Source organism: Emiliania huxleyi, assembly GCF_000372725.1.
Source record: "Emiliania huxleyi CCMP1516 unplaced genomic scaffold EMIHUscaffold_248, whole genome shotgun sequence".
NCBI lineage: Eukaryota > Haptophyta > Isochrysidales > Noelaerhabdaceae > Emiliania > Emiliania huxleyi.
The window spans coordinates 82,203-100,085 of NW_005200188.1; the positions used below are offsets into that span (position 1 = coordinate 82,203).

General features: G+C 65.2%; 5 protein-coding genes across 5 annotated transcripts; 2 read left to right on the top strand and 3 right to left on the bottom strand.

Moving 5' to 3' along the window:
• Positions 1 to 219: 219 nt before the first annotated feature.
• On the bottom strand, positions 220 to 3,729 carry EMIHUDRAFT_367195 (hypothetical protein; the record flags this gene model as incomplete). Its single annotated transcript, XM_005778296.1, has 2 exons — positions 3,691 to 3,729; positions 220 to 696 (listed from the first exon to the last, which is right to left on the bottom strand). A coding segment is annotated over exon 2 (477 nt), but the record flags the coding sequence as incomplete, so codon positions are not given.
• Positions 3,730 to 5,717: 1,988 nt separating this feature from the next.
• On the bottom strand, positions 5,718 to 6,638 carry EMIHUDRAFT_237336 (hypothetical protein; the record flags this gene model as incomplete). Its single annotated transcript, XM_005778297.1, has 2 exons — positions 5,718 to 5,987; positions 6,120 to 6,638. The coding sequence occupies 2 exons, from the start codon at positions 6,636 to 6,638 to the stop codon at positions 5,718 to 5,720; spliced, it is 789 nt and encodes a 262-aa protein (XP_005778354.1).
• A 2,079-nt stretch (positions 6,639 to 8,717) lies between these two features.
• Positions 8,718 to 10,199, bottom strand: EMIHUDRAFT_237338 (hypothetical protein; the record flags this gene model as incomplete). The annotated part of the gene is made up of 3 exons (XM_005778298.1): positions 8,718 to 9,315; positions 9,547 to 10,009; positions 10,139 to 10,199. The coding sequence occupies 3 exons, from the start codon at positions 10,197 to 10,199 to the stop codon at positions 8,718 to 8,720; spliced, it is 1,122 nt and encodes a 373-aa protein (XP_005778355.1).
• A 2,754-nt stretch (positions 10,200 to 12,953) lies between these two features.
• EMIHUDRAFT_367197 (hypothetical protein) lies at positions 12,954 to 13,605 on the top strand. The gene has a single exon (XM_005778299.1). It carries the CDS (start codon positions 13,039 to 13,041, stop codon positions 13,516 to 13,518), a length of 480 nt encoding a protein of 159 aa, XP_005778356.1. The 5' UTR covers positions 12,954 to 13,038; the 3' UTR covers positions 13,519 to 13,605.
• A 1,257-nt stretch (positions 13,606 to 14,862) lies between these two features.
• EMIHUDRAFT_115340 (hypothetical protein) lies at positions 14,863 to 15,917 on the top strand (the record flags this gene model as incomplete). Its single annotated transcript, XM_005778300.1, has 2 exons — positions 14,863 to 15,025; positions 15,103 to 15,917. 2 exons carry the CDS (start codon positions 14,863 to 14,865, stop codon positions 15,915 to 15,917), a joined length of 978 nt encoding a protein of 325 aa, XP_005778357.1.
• Between the last annotated feature and the right edge of the window lie 1,966 nt (positions 15,918 to 17,883).

Genomic DNA, 17,883 nt, shown 5'->3' on the forward strand with positions numbered 1-17,883 from the left:
GGCCTCGTCTCCAGGTGCCGGCGCAGCCTCCTCCACCCCCGCCCCTCGCTGCGAGCTAGAGAGCAACGCCCGGAGAGCTAGCAGCGCCTCAGGCAGCGTCGGCCGCTTGCGCAGGCTGTTGTGGCAGAGGCTCTTCTGCCCGTCTCCCGCCTGTGCGAGGCCCTTGACAGCGCGAGCCGCGTCGGCTGGCCAGCCCGCAGCCACGTCGGCGAGCTTCGCCGCGTCGATGTCGGTCCAGTCCTCCTCTAACTCGTCCTCGCACCGGTCGGTGAGCTGCACCTCGGACCGGTTGGTGAGGCAGACGAGGAGGGTGATGCCGATGGCGTAGCCGTCCGTCTTGCTCGAGTACTCGCCCCCTTTGATGATCGAGGGGCAGAGGTAGCCCGTGGTCATGTAAAGGGCGGCAGTCGAGCTGCAGCGGACGGACGCGTCTGGCCGCTGGTCCTTGGCGAAGCCCGTGTCGGCGAGGACAGCGGTCAGCTTCTCGTCGAGCAGGATGTTGTCCGGCTTGACGTCGCGGTGCACGATGCCCTTCGAGTGGAGGTAGACGAGCGCCTCGGTCGCCTCGCACGCAATGCGAACGCGCTGCCGCCACGTCAGCGGCCTCGGCGGCTCTGCCATGCCCAGCCGCCGGAGCTGCGCCGCTCGGTCGGGATCCGAGATGCGCAGCCGCGCCTCGAGCGAGCCGCCGCGCATCAGCGGCGAGAGAAGGCAGACGCCGTCGGGCGAGAGGCAGTAGCCGAGCAGCGGCAGCAGGTGCGGGTGGCTCACCGCCTTGAGAAGCTTCACCTCGAGCTCCGCCCGAGACAGGCCGCCCGACTGGCCCGACTTTGCCCGCTTGACGACGAGCGGCAAGTGGCGCAGCTGCGGAGGCGCGGAGAGGGAGAGGTGGAGGTCGGCCGACGCCTCGTAGACGTGGCTGAATCCGCCGCTGCCAATCAGCTTGCCCTCTGCAAACCCGTCCGTCGCCGCGGTGAGGTCCGACAGGGCTAGCTCGACGGGCCGAGCAACAGCCGCCTCCTCCGCCGCGGCCGGCTCGGCAGCGACAGACAGCAGATCCAGCCGCGACTCTGCCGCGCTCAACTCCTCGTCCAGCACAGGCAGCACGCCCACGTGCGGCCTGGCGGCGGCGATGCCCGCTCGGAGCGCGGAGGGGCTGTCCGCTGTGTCGAGCGACTTGAGCGCGCCCATCGCCGCACCATGCGCCTTGCGCAGCCGCTGGCTGTCCCGCCTCCGCGCCTCCTTGAGCTTGTCGCGCGCGCGCCTCGCCGCCGCCAGCACGGCCGGGCTCGCGAGGCTGCTGTACACCTCCAGCGCTCTCGCTAATCCGTCATACAGGCCAGCAGCCACGGCCTGCTGCAGCGCCTCGTCCGCCGCAGCGATGGCGGCTGCGTCGGCGGGTGGAGTAGGAGAGGCTGGCGGCGGGGGTGGCGGTGAAGAGGCGGCGATGGCGCCGGGGCCCGGAGCCGAGACGAGTGCCTCGCCGCCGCCGCGCTTCTTCTTCTTCTTGCCCTTCTTGCTCTCCTTGGCGCGGTCCTCCTTCTCCGCCTCCTCCTCCGCCAGCAGCGCATCGGCGTGTCGCGACGCCTCCGCCTCTGCCGCCGCTCTCTCCGCCTCCCTCGCTGCTGCCTCCGCCGCCACCTCGGCCGCCGCATGCTCCTCGAGGGCGCGCACGCACTCGGCGTGGCCGTGCTCCTTCGCCCACTGCAGCGCGGACTGGCCGTCCTCAGAGCGCAGCTTTGTATCCGCGCCCGCCCGCAGCAAGCGCCGCACGACGGCGGGGTGGCCTTGGATGGCGGCGATCATCAGCGCGGTGACGCCGACGCTGTTCTGCCTGTTGATCTCCGCGCCGCGCTGAAGCAGCAGCTCGACCACCCGCAAATGACCTTGGGCGGCGAGCATCAGCAGCGTGAAGCCGCTCACCTCGCCTCTCTCGTATGTCGCGTTGACCTGCCCGCCGCTGTCGAGCCACGACAGCACCGCCGCCTCGTCGCCTTGCGCAATCGCTACTACAGCCTCTTTGGGAAAGCTGCCCAGCGAGCTAGAAGAGGCCGCCGCACTCTCTCCCGCCTCCGCCTCGCCCGAGGAAGCGCCGCCCGCGCCGCCCGCCGCCGCCTCGCGCCGGCCCGTAGTCACCTCCGCGACGTGCTGCCGGAAGGCCTCGACACACGCGGCGTGGCCCTTCTCCTTGGCCATCTGCAGCGCTGTCTTGCCGCTTTCAGAGCGCAGCTTCGTATCCGCGCCCGCACGCAGCAAACGGAGCACGACGGCGGGGTGGCCTTTGCCGGCGGCGTACATCAGCGCGGTGCCGCCGCGGCTGTTCTGCAAGTTGATCTCCGCCCCGCGCTGAAGCAGCAACTCGATCACCCGCTCGTGGCCTTGGGCGACGGCGAGCATCAGCGCGGTGATGCCGCTCGTATCGCCTACCCCGCAAGTCGCGTTGACCCGCCCGTCGCTGTCAAGCCAAGCCAGCAGCGCCGCCTCGTCGCCGTGCGCAATCGCTACTACAGCCTCTTTGGGAAAGCTGCCCAGTGAGCTGAAAGAAGCGGCACTCGCCCCCGCCACCGCCTGACCCGAGGAAGCGGCGCCCGCGCCGCCCGCCGCCGCCTCGCGCTGGCTCGCAGTCACCTCCGCGACGTGCTGCCGGAAGGCCTCGACGCACGCGGCGTGGCCGCTCTCCTTGGCCCACTGCAGCGCGGACTTGCCGTTCACAGAGCGCAGCTTCGTATCCGCGCCCGCCCGAAGCAAGCGGAGCACGACGGCGGGGTGGTTGTTGGCGGCGGCGTGCACCAGCGCGGTGACGCCTTGCCTGTTCAGCATGTTGATACCCGCCCTGTGCCGCACCAGCAGCTCGACCACCCGCTCGTGGCCGTAGCCGGCGGCGAGCATCAGCGCGGTGTCGCCGTCGCTGTCCTGCAGGTTGACCTCCGCGCCTCGCTGCAGCAGCAACTCGACCACCCGCTCGTGGCCTTGGCGGGCGGCGGCAATCAGCGCGGTGATGCCTCTGCTGTCCTGCAAGTCGATTTGCGCGCCGCGGTGCAGCAGCAACTCGACAACCCGCTCTTGGCCTTGGTGGGCAGCGAGCATCAACGCGGTGATGCCGCCCACACCGTCTTTCTGGCAAGTCGCGTTGACCTGCCCGCCGCTGTCGAGCCACGCCAGCAGCGCCGCCTCGTCGCCTTCCGCAGCCGTTTTCGCCGCCTCTTCAGGAAGGCTGCCCAGCGAGCCGGAAGAGGCCGCCTCGCCCGAGGAAGCGCCGCCCGCGCCGCCCGCCGCCGCCTCGCGCCGGCCCGTAGTCACCTCCGCGACGTGCTGCCGGAAGGCCTCGACACACGCCGCGTGGCCCTTCTCCTTGGCCATCTGCAGCGCGGACTTGCCGCTTTCAGAGCGCAGCTTCGTATCTGCGCCCGCCCGCAGCAAGCGGAGCACGACGGCGGGGTGGCCTTTGCCGGCGGCGAGCATCAGCGCGGTGCACCCCATGCTGCTCTGCTGCGTGCCGCGGTCGCTGTTCTGCAGGTTGACCTCCGCGCCGCGCTGCACCAGCAATCCGACCACCCGCTCGTGGCCGTTGATGGCGGCGAGCATCAGCGCGGTGCCGCCGTCGCTGCTCTGCTTGTTGATCTCCGCACCGTGCTGCAGCAGCAACTCGACCACCGCCAGGTGGCCGTACAAGGCGGCACCCAACAGCAGCGTGAGGCCGCTCACGCCGTCTCTCTCGTACGTCGCGTCGGCCCGCCCGCCGCCGTCAAGCCACTCCAGCACCGCCTTCTCCTCGCCTCGATGAGCCGCTAGCACGACCGCGTCGGAGCAGCTCATGGAACCTGTGCCCCCTAACGCTTGCCCGATCGTGGGTTCCGGCACTTTGAGGGGAGGGGAGTTGTCGTGTCTAATCGTAGTAAGTGAACGTTAGTGAGGCCCCTGGCCCCCCTCTAGTTTTTTTTCTGTTTTTCAAAACGCCCGCCAGCCCGCCACCCTCGAGGCGGCTCGGCGGCCGCCCCCCCACCCTGACCCAGAGATCAAAAACGCTCCTGGGACATTTTCGACGCTTTTGTCCCATGTACTCGTGCAACATGCCTCTAGTCGTCCCTCGAGATAGGTGAGCACCCATGAGCTCGAAGAAGACCAAAAAACGATTCCACGAGCAGCCCAAAACATAGCTCATAGGCGCGGGGCGACACGTGCAGACTCTTTGTACACACGCCAGTCTCCTCGCTCCCGGGAATGCCGCCAAGACGCTGCTGGCGGCGGGATCCCTCCCCCTTTTCCGTGCACCTCACGTTGCGCCGCGCAGGGGGCGGATGGTGGTGATGGGGCTGTGCTCTGCGAGGCCCCAGATGATGGCTGGCCCGGCCACACGCTGCGCCTCCACGACGCCCGCGTGCTTCAGCGCCAGCCGGTCCTCGTGAGGGTTGCGCGGCTTGCGGCCGCACGGCAGGCGGAGCGAGGAGCGAAGCGTGACATAGACTGCCTCCTCGTGCACAATCGCTCCCTGCGCCACACCCGCCTGGTGCTGCGCCAGCGTCCTCTCATACTCGTTCCGCGGCGCCCGCATGCCTCGCGCGCCGTGCAGCAGGAACGCTGGTGCCGGAATCCCGAGGGCGATACCGGCCTCCTCGTGGGCGACCCTCTCCTCGTACGGGTTCAATGGCGCGCGGCCGCGGAAGAGGACCGGAGACGCGGCACGCGTGCTACGCATCTCGCGTATTGCGATCCCGATCACGACGACAGACTCATCAGCGAAGCGCTGCGGCTGCGGCTGCTGCTGCTGCTGCTGCTGGTGGGCTTGCTGCTGCGGCGGATGCGGATGCGGCGGCTGCGGCTGCGGCTGCGGTGGCGGCGGCGGCTGCGGCGGATGCGGCGGCGGACGTGGCGGCTGCTGCAAAGGCGCCATTGGCGAGGGTCTCGCTGCGTCTCAAGAGCACCTGTGGCCTCACGAAACAGCGCGACGATTAATCACCAGCACGGGGGGACCAACGCAATTAGTTCAAGCTTTTTTTCGAGCTATGAAGCGCACCCAGTTTCGACACCCAGTTGGCCGGACGATTGGGATCGGGCAACATTTTTAGCCCCCCGCTACCCGGTTGCACTCGTGCGACGTAGCGGGGGGCCACGACTACGTTTACGAAAACATAAGTAGTCCCGCGAGGTGTGAATTGGCCGCCCCAGTAGCCCCCATTTCCACTGGAAGCGCTTTTCGTGGCAAACCCAAAGTTGCGCTGCGCGCCGAACGCCGCTTTTGAAAGCGCGAAACGAATCTCGTCCTACCTCCCACCGGCCCCACCGGCTTTTCGTCGCCCAGCTACTGGGGCGGCCAATTCACACCTCGCGGGACTACTTATGTTTTCGTAAACGTAGTCGTGGCCCCCCGCTACGTCGCACGAGTGCAACCGGGTAGCGGGGGGCTAAAAAGAGGCAGAAGGTGTGCGAGACAGTAGCAGGTATAACTACAGCTGTGTCCACACGGGCGTCAGGTATTTCCTCGGTGTTTTGGCCAGTTCAGAGAGTTCTCTCTCTTTTCCAGATTCAGAGAGACTACTAGATCAGGCAGGCCGATCAGCCGCGCGAAGCAAGCGTAGTAGCTAGTACGGCTCTACGTATGTTGCCGATTGCCGTGTCGCGCTTACGGCTTAGAGCCGTACACGGAGCTCACACCCATGCTCACCCCATGCTCCGCGCTTACCCCATGCTCCGTGGTCCGTGATCCGTGTAGTGCGCGGTCACGAGGACTCCACCGTAGGCCCCTGCTCCACCGTAGGCTCCTGCTCCTCCTCGCTGTCGCTCGTCTCAACCTTGACCTTCAGCTTCACCTCCGGAGGAGTCGCGTCTCCTCCGGCGTCCAGGCGCTGCTCCGCCCGGCTTGCAAGCCCCTCGATCGGCAGATCGCACGCGGCGGGGAGACCCTCCTTGACGTCGACGGTCGACTGCTTGATCGCGCGCCGAAGGAAGTCCGGCTCCGGCTCGGCGGTGTTGCTGCCCGAAGCGGCGAGCTTCCGCAGGTTGGCCGGCTCGAGCACCTGGAGGATGGCGGTGGTGGCGGGTGTGGTGGCGGCAGTGGGTGGCGGGCGGTGGCTGGGGTGGTGGCGCTGGATGTGGGGGATGGCGAGCGGTGGACTGGGCACCTCGGCGAGCAAGCGCTCAAAGTTGTGCTTGGTCACGACCTCGACGGCGCCGGGGCTGACGGTGTCCCGGATCTTGTCGCCGTCGGACGTGATGCAGCACTCGACGTGAAGGAGGGAGGGCGCCGCCTTCGCAGGCGCTGGGAGCACCTTTGCGACGGACACGATCCCCGCGGGCCAGCGCACCAGCACGCGGTCCTTGGGCTCGGCGACGGCGCCCAGCAGCGCCGAGGCATACTGCTGCTGCACGGTCAGCTTGCGCCGCTTGGCATCGCGGTCCTCGAACTCGGCCACACGCTTCTTGAGCTCTTGCGCGTGTGTTTCGACCGCGGCGTTACGCTCGGCGCGAAGCCGGTCCGCCTCGGCCGCGAGCGTGGCGTGCTGAGCCCGCAGGTCGTCATTCGCAATCGCAAGGCGGTTCTTCTCCTCGAGGAGACCGCTCAGCCACGCCAACGGGTCAACTGGCGCCTGGACCGCCGGTACGTGGTCCGCTGCGGCCTCCGCAGCAGGCATGGTAGCCATGTGTTGTGGCGGACTGGCGGACACAGATTTTGTAGAAGCCAATCAACCGCCAAGGGTGGAGAGGCTCAGGTGCGGACTGTTTTGTGCTAGCGCACTACCACCACAGGAAACCCATTTTGTGTGAGCTCTGTGTCTTGCTTTGCCAACAAACCTAACACTAAGATCTAAGTAACTAAGCTATGCCCTCTGCGCAGGTTTTTTCTTTCTTCTTCCTGTGTTAGTGCCAGTGCGCGCCAGTCCCGTGCCCAGTGTTGTTCGAGGGAGTTTTGTTGTAAGATTCTTCTTCTTCTTTTCTGATATTTGGGCCGAAATCAGCGTCGCCGGCAACGTCCTGGTGCTCGTCTACTCCGTCAGTATGGACACGCTTCCGGATATCCCCAAGATGAGCACAGGGCCTCCGATTGAAGGCGGGTTCGCTCCCCTGCCACCCTTCCCTTCTCTGTTTGGTCGCACATGCTCGCTATTTTCTGCGATTGCTGTCCATGCGCTGGCGATTGTCCGGGTGTCCTCTCAGGACCCGGGTCACGCTCTCGAGGCTCGGCTCGCACGACCGTGTCGCGTCGGCACGGCTCCCGTCTCTTTCGCGATCCAGGATCCCCTCTGTCGGGCCTGTCGTCTCGCTTTGTGGGCTCGGCTCTCGCAGGGGCTTCCCGTGCGACGAGGTCCGTGCTCCCCATCTCTCGTGTCCGGGTGTCCTCTCAGGACCCGGGTCACGCTCTCGAGGCTCGGCTCGCACGACAGGCTGTTGCCCCTAACAGGCTGCTGCCCATGACATAAGCTGTTGCCCATGACAGGTTGTTGCCCCTGACAGGCTGCTGCCCATGTCATATAAGCTGTTGGCCATGACAGGCTGTTGCCCCTGACAGGCTGCTGCCCATGACGTCTAAGCTGTTGCCCATGACAGGCTGTTGCCCCTGACAGGCTGCTGCCCATGACATGTAAGCTGTTGCCCATGACAGGCTGTTGCCCCTAACAGGCTGCTGCCCATGACATATAAGCTGTTGCTCATGACAGGTTGTTGCCCCTGACAGGCTGCTGCCCATGTCATAGGTTGCCCATGACAGGCTGTTGCCCCTGACAGGCTGCTGCCCACGTCGTGATCTCGCCCCTTGTGGTCGACACTGAGGTCGCCAACTGTGGGCGCCAGCAGCTTACCTTTGGCTTGCTATTGGCATGCCTCTGGCTTGCCTCTGGAGGACTCGGTCATCCGTCGTCCTCGGACAGCTCCAGCTCAGGCCCAATGCCTTGGCGGCGGCGGGTTGGGGAGCTGTCTCTCTGGGCGTCACGTTGCATACTGTCTTGCACGTGGCCCCAGTGGAGGTCTGCCCATGTGGGCCGGCCTCTTCCATGCCGCACCAGTACGGTTCCTGCGCTGCCTGCATTGCAATCGACATTGCGGCGGCATGCGGCGGCATTGTGACGGAACGTTTGGTTGCGGCGGAACGTCGGCTCGAAAGGCCCATCGCCGACGATATGATGCGCCTGCCCCACTGGCGTGGGATCAGGGCGAGATGTCATCAAGCGAGATTGCGCACGACTCGGACGATGGGGTTGAGCAAGCAGCCCGAAGCTGCGAGCCGACGGCGACGCGTGCTTTCGGCGTTTCGGCGATTTGGATGGATCGCACGTTTTGTTATGCTTGCTCTCCCCATGTTGAAGGATAACCTACATAGCCGCTGCGCGGCTATCTCCGAATATGCGATATGCATATGACGTTTTGGTACGGCGGCGGCGGGCTGCGAGAGAGCGACCAGACTCCCAGGGCGGCGAGAGAGAGACCCCGCGCTCAAGACCAAGACGGCAAGAGCCGCGAGCGTCCGGCACACATGTGTGCGCGCGGACGCGTGAGAATTTTTTTCCTGCTGTGCCGGTGTGTACAGTGTGAGTCGTGACTCGTGTTGCTTGCTGTGTGGTCCTTTTCATGTTTCATCGCTCGGCGAACTGTGTGCCTCAATGCTCAAACGTAAGTTCGTAACCCGCCCCCCCCCACCCCCCCTTGTTCGCCACGCAGCCGTGCACGCCTGCTGCACCGCCGGCGCCGCCACCGCGCACTCTCTTCAGGAGCTGGTAGCGTCCTGCTCACGACCAAGCAGCCGTCGAGGCTGGCCCACACGCGACGTGAGCGAAGCGCGAGAGCCGAAACTCAGCCGGCGCCTTGAGCATGACAGGCGTGTGTGTGGCCGCCTTACCCCCATCGCCGAGCTGCCCGCCGTCGTTCCACCCCCATGTGAAGACGTTGCCGCTCGAGAGCACAGCTGCGGTGTGGGCGTCGCCGCACGCGACGCCGAGGATCCGCAGAGGCACCACCCGCCCCAGGGCCTCGTCGTACTCCCGGAGCGACGCGAGCGTCGTGACCGGCCTCAAGCCGGCAATGTGAGAGAAGGCGCGCGCGCCGAGGGCGCCCCACCGGCCGTATCCGCACGTGTAGAGCTCGTCACCACGCGTGGTCTCGACAAGGAAGGCGGTGTGTCCGCCCTCAGTGCCTCCGCCGCCTGCGGCGACGGCTCGCACCCGCCCGTCCCGCCCGTCGGCGAGCCACGGCCCGCTCACAGCCGCCGGGCGTGAGGCATGGGTGGCGCCTCGCCGCAACGCCTTGATGGAGTCGTCTCGCAATCCGAGCTGCAGGTGGCGGTCGTCCCCCCACGCGAAGGCCGAGCCGTCGTCCAGCACCGCCACGCTATGCCCATGCCCACAGGCGGCGCCCACCACGCGGGCGCCGGCCGGCAGTGCCACCCTTGCCGCCTCCTCGGCCGCCAGCTTCTCCACGCAACCGCCGCTCCCGCCGACGCTGTCGCTCGTGCCGCCTTCTTGGCTCCCTTCGCTCCCGATGCCGATGCCGAGCTGGCCCCGCTCGTTTGCGCCAAAGGCAAAGAGCGCGCCGTCCTTGGCAGTCACGAGGACATGCGACTCACTCGCGGCGACCGCCGTCGCTGAGACGGCAGCAAGAGCGCCTCCAAGACGCACCGGCGATGGCGGCGCGGGGGTTCCCGATGCTGCGGCGGTGGAGCACGCCCTGGTGGGCGCGGCATCCGGAACCGCGACGCTGGACCAATGGAGAAGTGCGCCGCTGGAGGTGACGGCGTACAACCCGTTTCCAGAGCATGCGAGGCTGGTGTATCGCCCGCGCGCCAGCCCTAGCCACCGGCTTGGCGCCGCTGCGAGCTTGATGGGCTCGCGGTCCTCGACGTTCCACGCCCACAGCTCGCCCGCGTCATCTAGCGCCGCGCCGTGAGCGACGCCAAAGCTCATCGCGATGACGCCTCGGCCTTGCTCGGACCAAAACCTCACATCGACCGGCGAGCGCTTGCGTGACCGCATGTTATTTGCCTGTGCGACGTCCGCGACGTCGCCGCCGTTGTTCAGCGTGGTGGCTGCAGCGCCCGCAGTCGCGGTTGCAGCGGCAGACGAATCGGTGCTGCTGGTCGAACTCGGCACGCAGCGACCCCAGCACCAAAGAGACTGGGGTGCCGCGGCGGCGGCGGCGTCGCGGCGGCGACGACTCAGCTCCAGCCCGCCTAGCGTCGCGCCCACAGCCACGAGGCTTGGTGCTGAGCGCCACATGGACATGAGGGACAGTTCTGACGAAAGAAGAATTTTCGGCCCCGCTAGCACAGGTATACTACGGGAGCCGCCAAGCGACTCCAAAAAAGAATTTCACGAGATTAGCACGGGACTGGGAGAGGTTTGCGCCAGTGAGAAGCTGGAGGCAGGCCGCTAGACTGAGATGAGTCATGAGACCGCCAGCCAGTGGAGTTGGGAGTCCACCGTGCACCGCGCTGCGAGCCTGTCGTGTCCCTTGTCAGGAGCAGGAGAGCCCCAGAGCCCCACCTGTGGCTGTGCCCCTGATCGTCCTTCCAAAACGATCCTGCTCGTGCAGCGTGTGTGTGCGTGTGGGCCCGTCCTCCATGCTTGGAGGTGTGTAAGACTGACTGACTGAGGCTGAGCGATGGCTTCAGATTTCTCAATCATTGTAAAATTCTCAATCAAGACCCCCCTCCCCCCCCCCCCCCTTCACGCAATTGCTTCCCGTTTCTAACTCGTACTCTCTGCAGCTCTGCACGCTTCCCTCCGTTTTAAACAGGTATGTCTTTCCCGCAATTTAACTCCCGTCCTTTTTCTCTGATTTCTGGCCTAGATTTATTATGCAACCCATGAGACCGAATCGGAACAGCGAGCTGAGTCATTGTGCAGAACTGGCCAGGAGGTCAATGTTTGTTCGCCGCGGGGGGATGCATCAATCACCGTGAGCACTGCGCTCGCGCAAGAGTGAGGGCCGGCGCGGGAGAGGCGTATCCAGCCAGACCTAGAAAAGGCTGTACTCTCCGTCTTGCATAGCTTCTCACCCCCTAAACAAATAAAGGTAGCGCCTCGAGGTACCGCAGTGAGTACCGCCCAAAACAGTGCTGCTTTTCGGCCGAAATGGCCTCTTGCTTGACGTCCCGCTCTGGGCTTTCCAGGATGACAGAATTGGCCTTCGCCAGACAGACTGAGGACTATTGTGCGCCTCGGCGAGGCGGTTCCGGACATCCCGATTGCGAGCGCAGTGGACTACATCTTGCCGGTCAGTCAGTAAACTCAGAGAGAGATTTTTAGCAATACCAAACAACTCTGTTAAACTCACCTAAGGAAAACTAGATTTTTTGTGTTTGAAAAAAAACTACGCAGGCGCTGTACTGTAATGCAGAATGCGCTGTGCAGGCGGAGGTGGCACCGAGGCGGTATTATGTGCACGCCCTGCCTCGTTTTGAGCAAAAGCACGGTGAAGTTGGAGACTTGTGTCTTTACGGTTGCTTCTTCCTTGGCCCAGCACCCCCACCCAGCCCCACGCCTTCGGGCGGTCGCGCACTGGCGGCTGAGGGCCAAAAGTAAAACGCTCAACGCCGCTCTCGGCTCTCAGAGAGGCGTTATATCTCAGTAACCCCGCTCGCAGGTACTAGAGCAGCGTTCGTCAAGCTCAAACCCCACTCTGCACAACACAGAGCAGCGTTTGCCTAACAAGACTCCGCTCTGCAACCTTCAGAGCGGACTCTTGCTCAGAAAAACACCGACCGAGCACGTTCGAGCGGAGTCAAGTCAGTGCAACACCGCTCAACATAGCGGGAGCGGTCAATTTCCGCGGAGAGGCTGCTTTCGCCTCCCTCAGTCGCGCTCTCCTCCGCCCCTCCTCTTCAGAGCGGGACTTTGCTGAGTGAACACCGCTCTAGCTGGTCAGAGCAGCGATTGCTTTAAGCTGACACCGCTCTAAATGACGTGAGCGGCGTCGCCCTGAATAGACGCTGCTCTGGGACGCCGGGACGGCGATGCCACCTGACGCCGACGGCGGATCCACGATCGCTCGTGGCGCGCGGCGCGGCGTGGCGAGCCCCGCCCCTGGGGTTGAGCGCGTGTGGGTGGGTCGTCACTGCTCCGAGTAGTCAGAGCGGCGTCGCGTTTAGTGATACGCCGCTCACGCCATTTAGAGCGGTGTCAGCTTAAAGCAATCGCTGCTCTTACTAGCTAGAGCGGTGTTCACTCAGCAAAGTCCCGCTCTGAAGAGGAGGAGCGAAGGAGAGCGCGACTGAGGGAGGCGAAAGCAGCCTCTCCGCGGAAATTGACCGCTCCCGCTATGTTGAGCGGTGTTGCACTGACTTGACTCCGCTCGAACGTGTTTGGTCGGTGTTTTTCTGAGCAAGAGTCCGCTCTGAAGGTTGCAGAGCGGAGTCTTGTTAGGCAAACGCTGCTCTGTGTTGTGTAGAGTGGGGTTTGAGCTTGACGAATGCTGCTCTAGTACCTGCGAGCGGGGTTACTGAGATATAACGCCTCTCTGAGAGACGAGAGCGGCGTTGAGCGTTTTACTTTTGGCCCTCAGCCCGCACTGGCTGCCAACACGGCGCTCAACTCTTGCGCGACCCGAAGCCGGCGACGAGCTCGACGACGAGCGGAGCCGACAACGATCCAAGCCGACGACGCGCTCGACGACGAGCGTTAGCACACTCCGTCGGCGATGGCCTCCTCCGAAAAGCAGGTGGCCTTTGTAGGTCTTGGTGCGATGGGCGCGCACCTGGCGCGGCACCTGCACACCCTCTCTCTGGCGCAAAGCGGCCGGCCTGCTCTCGTGTGGAACCGCACGGCCGAGAAGGCGCTGCAGCACGCAGAGGCGCATGGCACCGTCGCAGCGTCCACGCTGGACGAGCTCCAAGCCGCGAGCGTCGTCTGCCTCTGCCTGCCAACGACGGCACATGTGAAAGAGGTGCTCAACCAGGTGCCGCTGCAGCCGGGGTCGCTGGTGATAGACTGCACGTCGGGCGACCCCGAGCAGACCAGTGCGCTCGCGGCGCAGCTCGCCACCCGGGGTATCCGTTTTGTTGATGCACCAGTCAGCGGCGGACCGAAGGGGGCGGCCGCGGGCAGTGTCACCTCGATGGTGGGCGGCTCTCCGGCCGACGTGGCCGATGCATCCGTCTTCATCGAAGCCTGGTCAAAGAAGGTGGTGCACTGCGGCCCTGTCGGCGCGGGCGATGCGACCAAGTCGATCAACAACGTGCTGAACTCGGCGCATCTGCTGCTGGCGACCGAGGGCATGCTCGCCCTCAAGAAGTACGGCGTCCAGCCGTCAACCGCGCTCGAGGCGATCAACGGCGGCTCGGGCATGTCGCTGCAGACGACGCGGCTGCCCGACAATGTGCTCTCGCGCAAGTTTGCGTACGGGTTCGCCCTCGGGCTGATGCGCAAGGACTGCAAGATCGCGGGGGGCCTCGTCGCGAGCCAGACGCCGAGCGCCACCCTCATCCCGCGCGTCGTCGACCTCCTTGGCGAGGCGGAGGCCGCCTTCGGCCCCGATGCGGACTACACGCAGATCGCGCAGCTGCTCGAGGACCGCGCGGGCGTGACTCTCGGCTAAAGAAGAGATGTGCATGCTTTGCAGTGGTTCCCACGCTCGAGCCGTAGAAGCGTTTCTGTACCTTAGCCAAGACGGCGCCAACTTGCCAAAAAAACTCTTGACTCTCACTTTCCTTGCGCGTAGCCGCCGCTGCTGGCGAGCCGGCGGCAGTGGCCGCGTGCCGCGGCACCGCGCGCGTCCGGACGCGTCGGCCGTCGCTGGGCGTGCCGCTCTGGCGCGCCGGCCGGAGGCTGTCGTGGTGGTGGACATGACGGATCTGGGCACAGTGATGACACTGCGGCTCACCGGCAATTGCGCACCAGCCTTGGCCGCGCAGCGAAGAAATTGGGTCGTTGGAAGCTCTCAGACGCACTCTTTCCAAGGAAAAATGAGGTGTCAGGCATCGGGCCGTCCAAGATCGGGACCCATACCTCTCGTGGTTCGCGCAAATCCACTGTCGACTGATTTTGGTGACGGGTCAGGTCCCACCACGGATTAAGAAATTAGCACCGCCGGCGCCAGAGGCCGGAAGAAGTGCTAAGAAATGAGCGGCGGACGAGCGATCCGTGTCGCTTTCTTAATGCCCGAGCACCGCGGGTGCGGGCCGCAGGCCCGCACCCTCCAGCACCGTAGCATTATGGTGATTTAGGGTTAGCCACACCGGCACTCTAGGTGCACAGCACCGCACCACACCGTTCGCGCCAGGCAGCAAGGTGATCGCTGCCGCCAGACCGAAGATCGCGCGCGCGTCGTGAGTGGCGGCGCGCGCGCGATCTCCGTTCCCGGGCACGCCGGTCGCAGTGGCATGGGCTCCCAGGCTCAAAAGCGCTCCCGTCAACAGCGAGCGAGCGCCGCCGCTGCTCCTCCTCCCGCCGCCGCTCACCGAGACTCGGTGCCGCCGTTCGCCACCGCCGCCGCCGCCGCCGCCGCCGCCGCCGCCTCGCGCCTCGCCTCCGTCACCGCCGCCCTCCATCTCGCAGCGGCGCGTCCCTCTGATGGCGCGGGCGCCTCGCTCACCGGCGCCTCGCCGCCGCCCCCCCCCCTTCTTGCGCCGCTCCGCTCGTGGCCGCCGCCTCCCCTGTCAATCCCGCCGCCTCCCCTGTCATCCCGCCGCCCGCACCACCGCCGCCACCGCCTCGCGCCTCGCCGCCGCCGCCACCGACCGCCCTCCCCTGTGCCGCTGAGCGCGGTGCAGGGGGCGAGCCCCCGCTGCGCAGCCTCACCGCAGTGCACTGCGCTCTCCGCGCCCCTGACGATTAGTGAGGAGGTGGTGTTGCACAGCATGGAGCTCGGCGAGCGTTTAGCGAGCCCCGCAGCTAGTATGATTAAAAAGCACGATTCTGAAGTTGGCCTCTGACTCCCTCCATGATCGGTGGCCGCAAATTGGCTGCGATCATGTCTCCGATGCCTCGGCTCGCTCCGCGCATGGCGCCTGTGCGGCGCGCCCTCGCGACGCACCGCGTGCTACGCGACTTCTCTGCCGCGGCGCTCAATCACGATGCCATGACTGGCTCTTCTTACGAGAACTGTGAGCCCTCCCACCCGTCCCGCGCCCTGATGCTCCCTGCATCTGCACTAACAGGGATGCCTTCTCTCTCGTTGCAGACAGCGTCACGTCGCAGACGTACGACTCGTTCCGCAAGCCGATCAGCCTCGACTTGTTCCGCGATGCTTTCGGCACCGTTGCCGAGCGGCTGTCCAAGCCAACGAAGAAGCTCGATCTCCTCGATGCCGGATGCGGCTCGGGAAACTACCTCGACGCGGTCAAGGACGACGTGGGCTCCATTGCCGGGCTCGAATTCAACGAAGGCATGATTGGCAAGGCGGTCGCGAAGCTGCCGTCCGCGGACATTCAGCAGGGATCCATCACGTCGATGCCCTATGCGGCCGCGTCCTTCGACGTCATCATCACTACGCAAGTGCTCCATCACCTGGAGAAGGGCGGCGGCCAGGAATTTTCCAACGTCGCCCTCGCCGCTCAGGAGGTCTTTCGCTGCCTGCGCCCCGGTGGAGCGTGGGTCGTGCAGACGCAGACACCCGAGCAGCACCTTGACGGCTTCTGGTGGGCACCCGTCGTGCCGGATGCCGCGCTGACCCTGTCGAAGCACTTCGCGCCACTGCCGAAGTTCGAGTCGATCTGCCGCAGCGCCGGCTTTGGCGACTTCTCGAGCGCGATCCCACCAGAGCCGCTTGTGCGCCTCGACAAGTACCTGGACATAGAGGGGCCGTTCAACCAGGCGTTCCGTAACGCCGATAGCACCTGGAGCCTCGCCACCGAAGACGAGCTGAAGACGGGGCTCGCAATGCTACGCGCGAAGATCGACGCTGGCGAGGCAGCCGCGTGGCAGGCCGAGCGCGAGGCGCTCCGCGCGAAGATCGGACAGACGACCACCGTGGTGGCGACGAAGCCAATGGTGTAGAAGCTAGGGAGCGACCGGACTCCACAACGACATTTTGTAACGTAGAAGTCTGCCAGGAGTGTAGACGAGTTCAAACCAGCAAGGCGCTTTCATTGAGCTGGCATACAACACTCACACACTCACTACTCGTCTTCAATGCTCTAATCTGTTACGGTCTGGTCGCGAGGGTCCTCTCTGTGGCAGCTCTCCGCGTTGTGCAGTCCTGCGCTGGACTCCTCCTCGCGCCCGTGTGGGAGAGAAAGGCGCTCCAACCGAAGAGCGCGACTTGTGCAGGCAGCACGCGGTGACGGAAAGGAACCAGGTAGAAGTTCAGCGTGTGGAACGGCACCCAGAAGCTCCAGTGTGTGACGACCATCGGCAAAAGCCTCACCGGCCGCGACGGGCTCGGGCTCGCGTCGCACAACGGCCTCCTGTACGCCGTGGGTTACAACGCCGGCAGCGGCGGCAGCAGCTTCACCACACTCAGCTCGGTCGACGCTTGTCATCTCGAGCTCTGTGATGCGTCAGAGGTCCATTGCCTCCTCGCGCCCACCGCCCATGTAGGCTCGCTCGAGATGGCTCACAAGCCTCACAGGTGGCCACGAGGCCTCGAAGGTGGCTGTCAAGCCTCGGCTTACCCAGACACGCCTCTAGCACCCTTTGGCGTACCGCTGGTCGCCACAGCGGTCGCCTCTTTGTGTTCGCCACGATGGGGTCGTCACACATTGTGGACGCCCGACTGTGTGGACGCCATGGCGCGGCCTTGGCCTCACACCATGGACGCCACTGTGGGGCTCGCCTGGCGTTCTCGCCCGGTCGGCACCCTTGTGTCGGGACGCCACGTCGTGATCTCGCCCCTTGTGGTCGACACTGAGGTCGCCAACTGTGGACGCCAGCAGCTTACCTTTGGTTTGCTATTGGCATGCCTCTGGCTTGCCTCTGGAGGACTCGGTCATCCGTCCTCGGACAGCTCCACCTCAGGCCCAATGCCTTGGCGGCGGCGGGTTGGGGAGCTGTCTCTCTGGGCGTCACGTTGCATACTGTCTTGCACGTGGCCCCAGTGGAGGTCTGCCCATGTGGGCCGGCCTCTTCCATGCCGCACCAGTACGGTTCCTGAGCTGCCTGCATTGCAATCGACATTGCGGCGGCATGCGGCGGCATTGTGACGGAACGTTTGGTTGCGGCGGAACGTCGGCTCGAAAGGCCCATCGCCGACGATATGATGCGCCTGTCCCACTGGCGTGGGATCAGGGCGAGATGTCATCACGCGAGATTGCGCACGACTCGGACGATGGGGTTGAGCAAGCAGCCCGAAGCTGCGAGCCGACGGCGACGCGTGCTTTCGTTGGATCGCACGTTTTGTTATCCTTGCTGTCCCCCTCTCCTCACGTTGAAGGATAACCTACATAGCCGCTGCGCGGCTATCTCCGAAAAGCCGCGCAGCAATGGACCGAGGAAGATGAGAACCCACCTAGAGCGACAATGGCGCACGTGCTCAGCGGCGCCTGCCTGGGGAATAGGGAGCAGGCCAGATGGTTCCTCAGAGTAGCGCGAGCGCAGACAGGGACGGCGATCAGCAAAGTGGCACAGGCGGCACGTAGCTGGGTGCGGTGGTGCGGTGGGGGAGTCTCTGGTGTTTTTTGGTTACAAATGTACGGATTTACGGATTTACGGATCGACGCCCCTCCCTCCCCGTCCCGCGGCCCGGCCGTGAGAGACGCGCATCTACGAAGCAAGTTGGTGCCGGCTACAGGCATGTGCGAGTGCGCGCGAGTGCGGCCGTAGACGATGATGGCACCGGGAGCCTCGGGGCAGCCCAGTGAGCGTCGCCGCCGCCATTCATGAAACTCATAACCGTGGCCCAGCCACCGATATGAGATCGGCTCGTCGGGCCACCCCTCGCCCCCTTGTCACAACAAAGGAACCCACCACCCTCGCCCAGGGATCTACAATGCTGTCCTAAGGTCCGACCTGTGGGCTCCGGCCT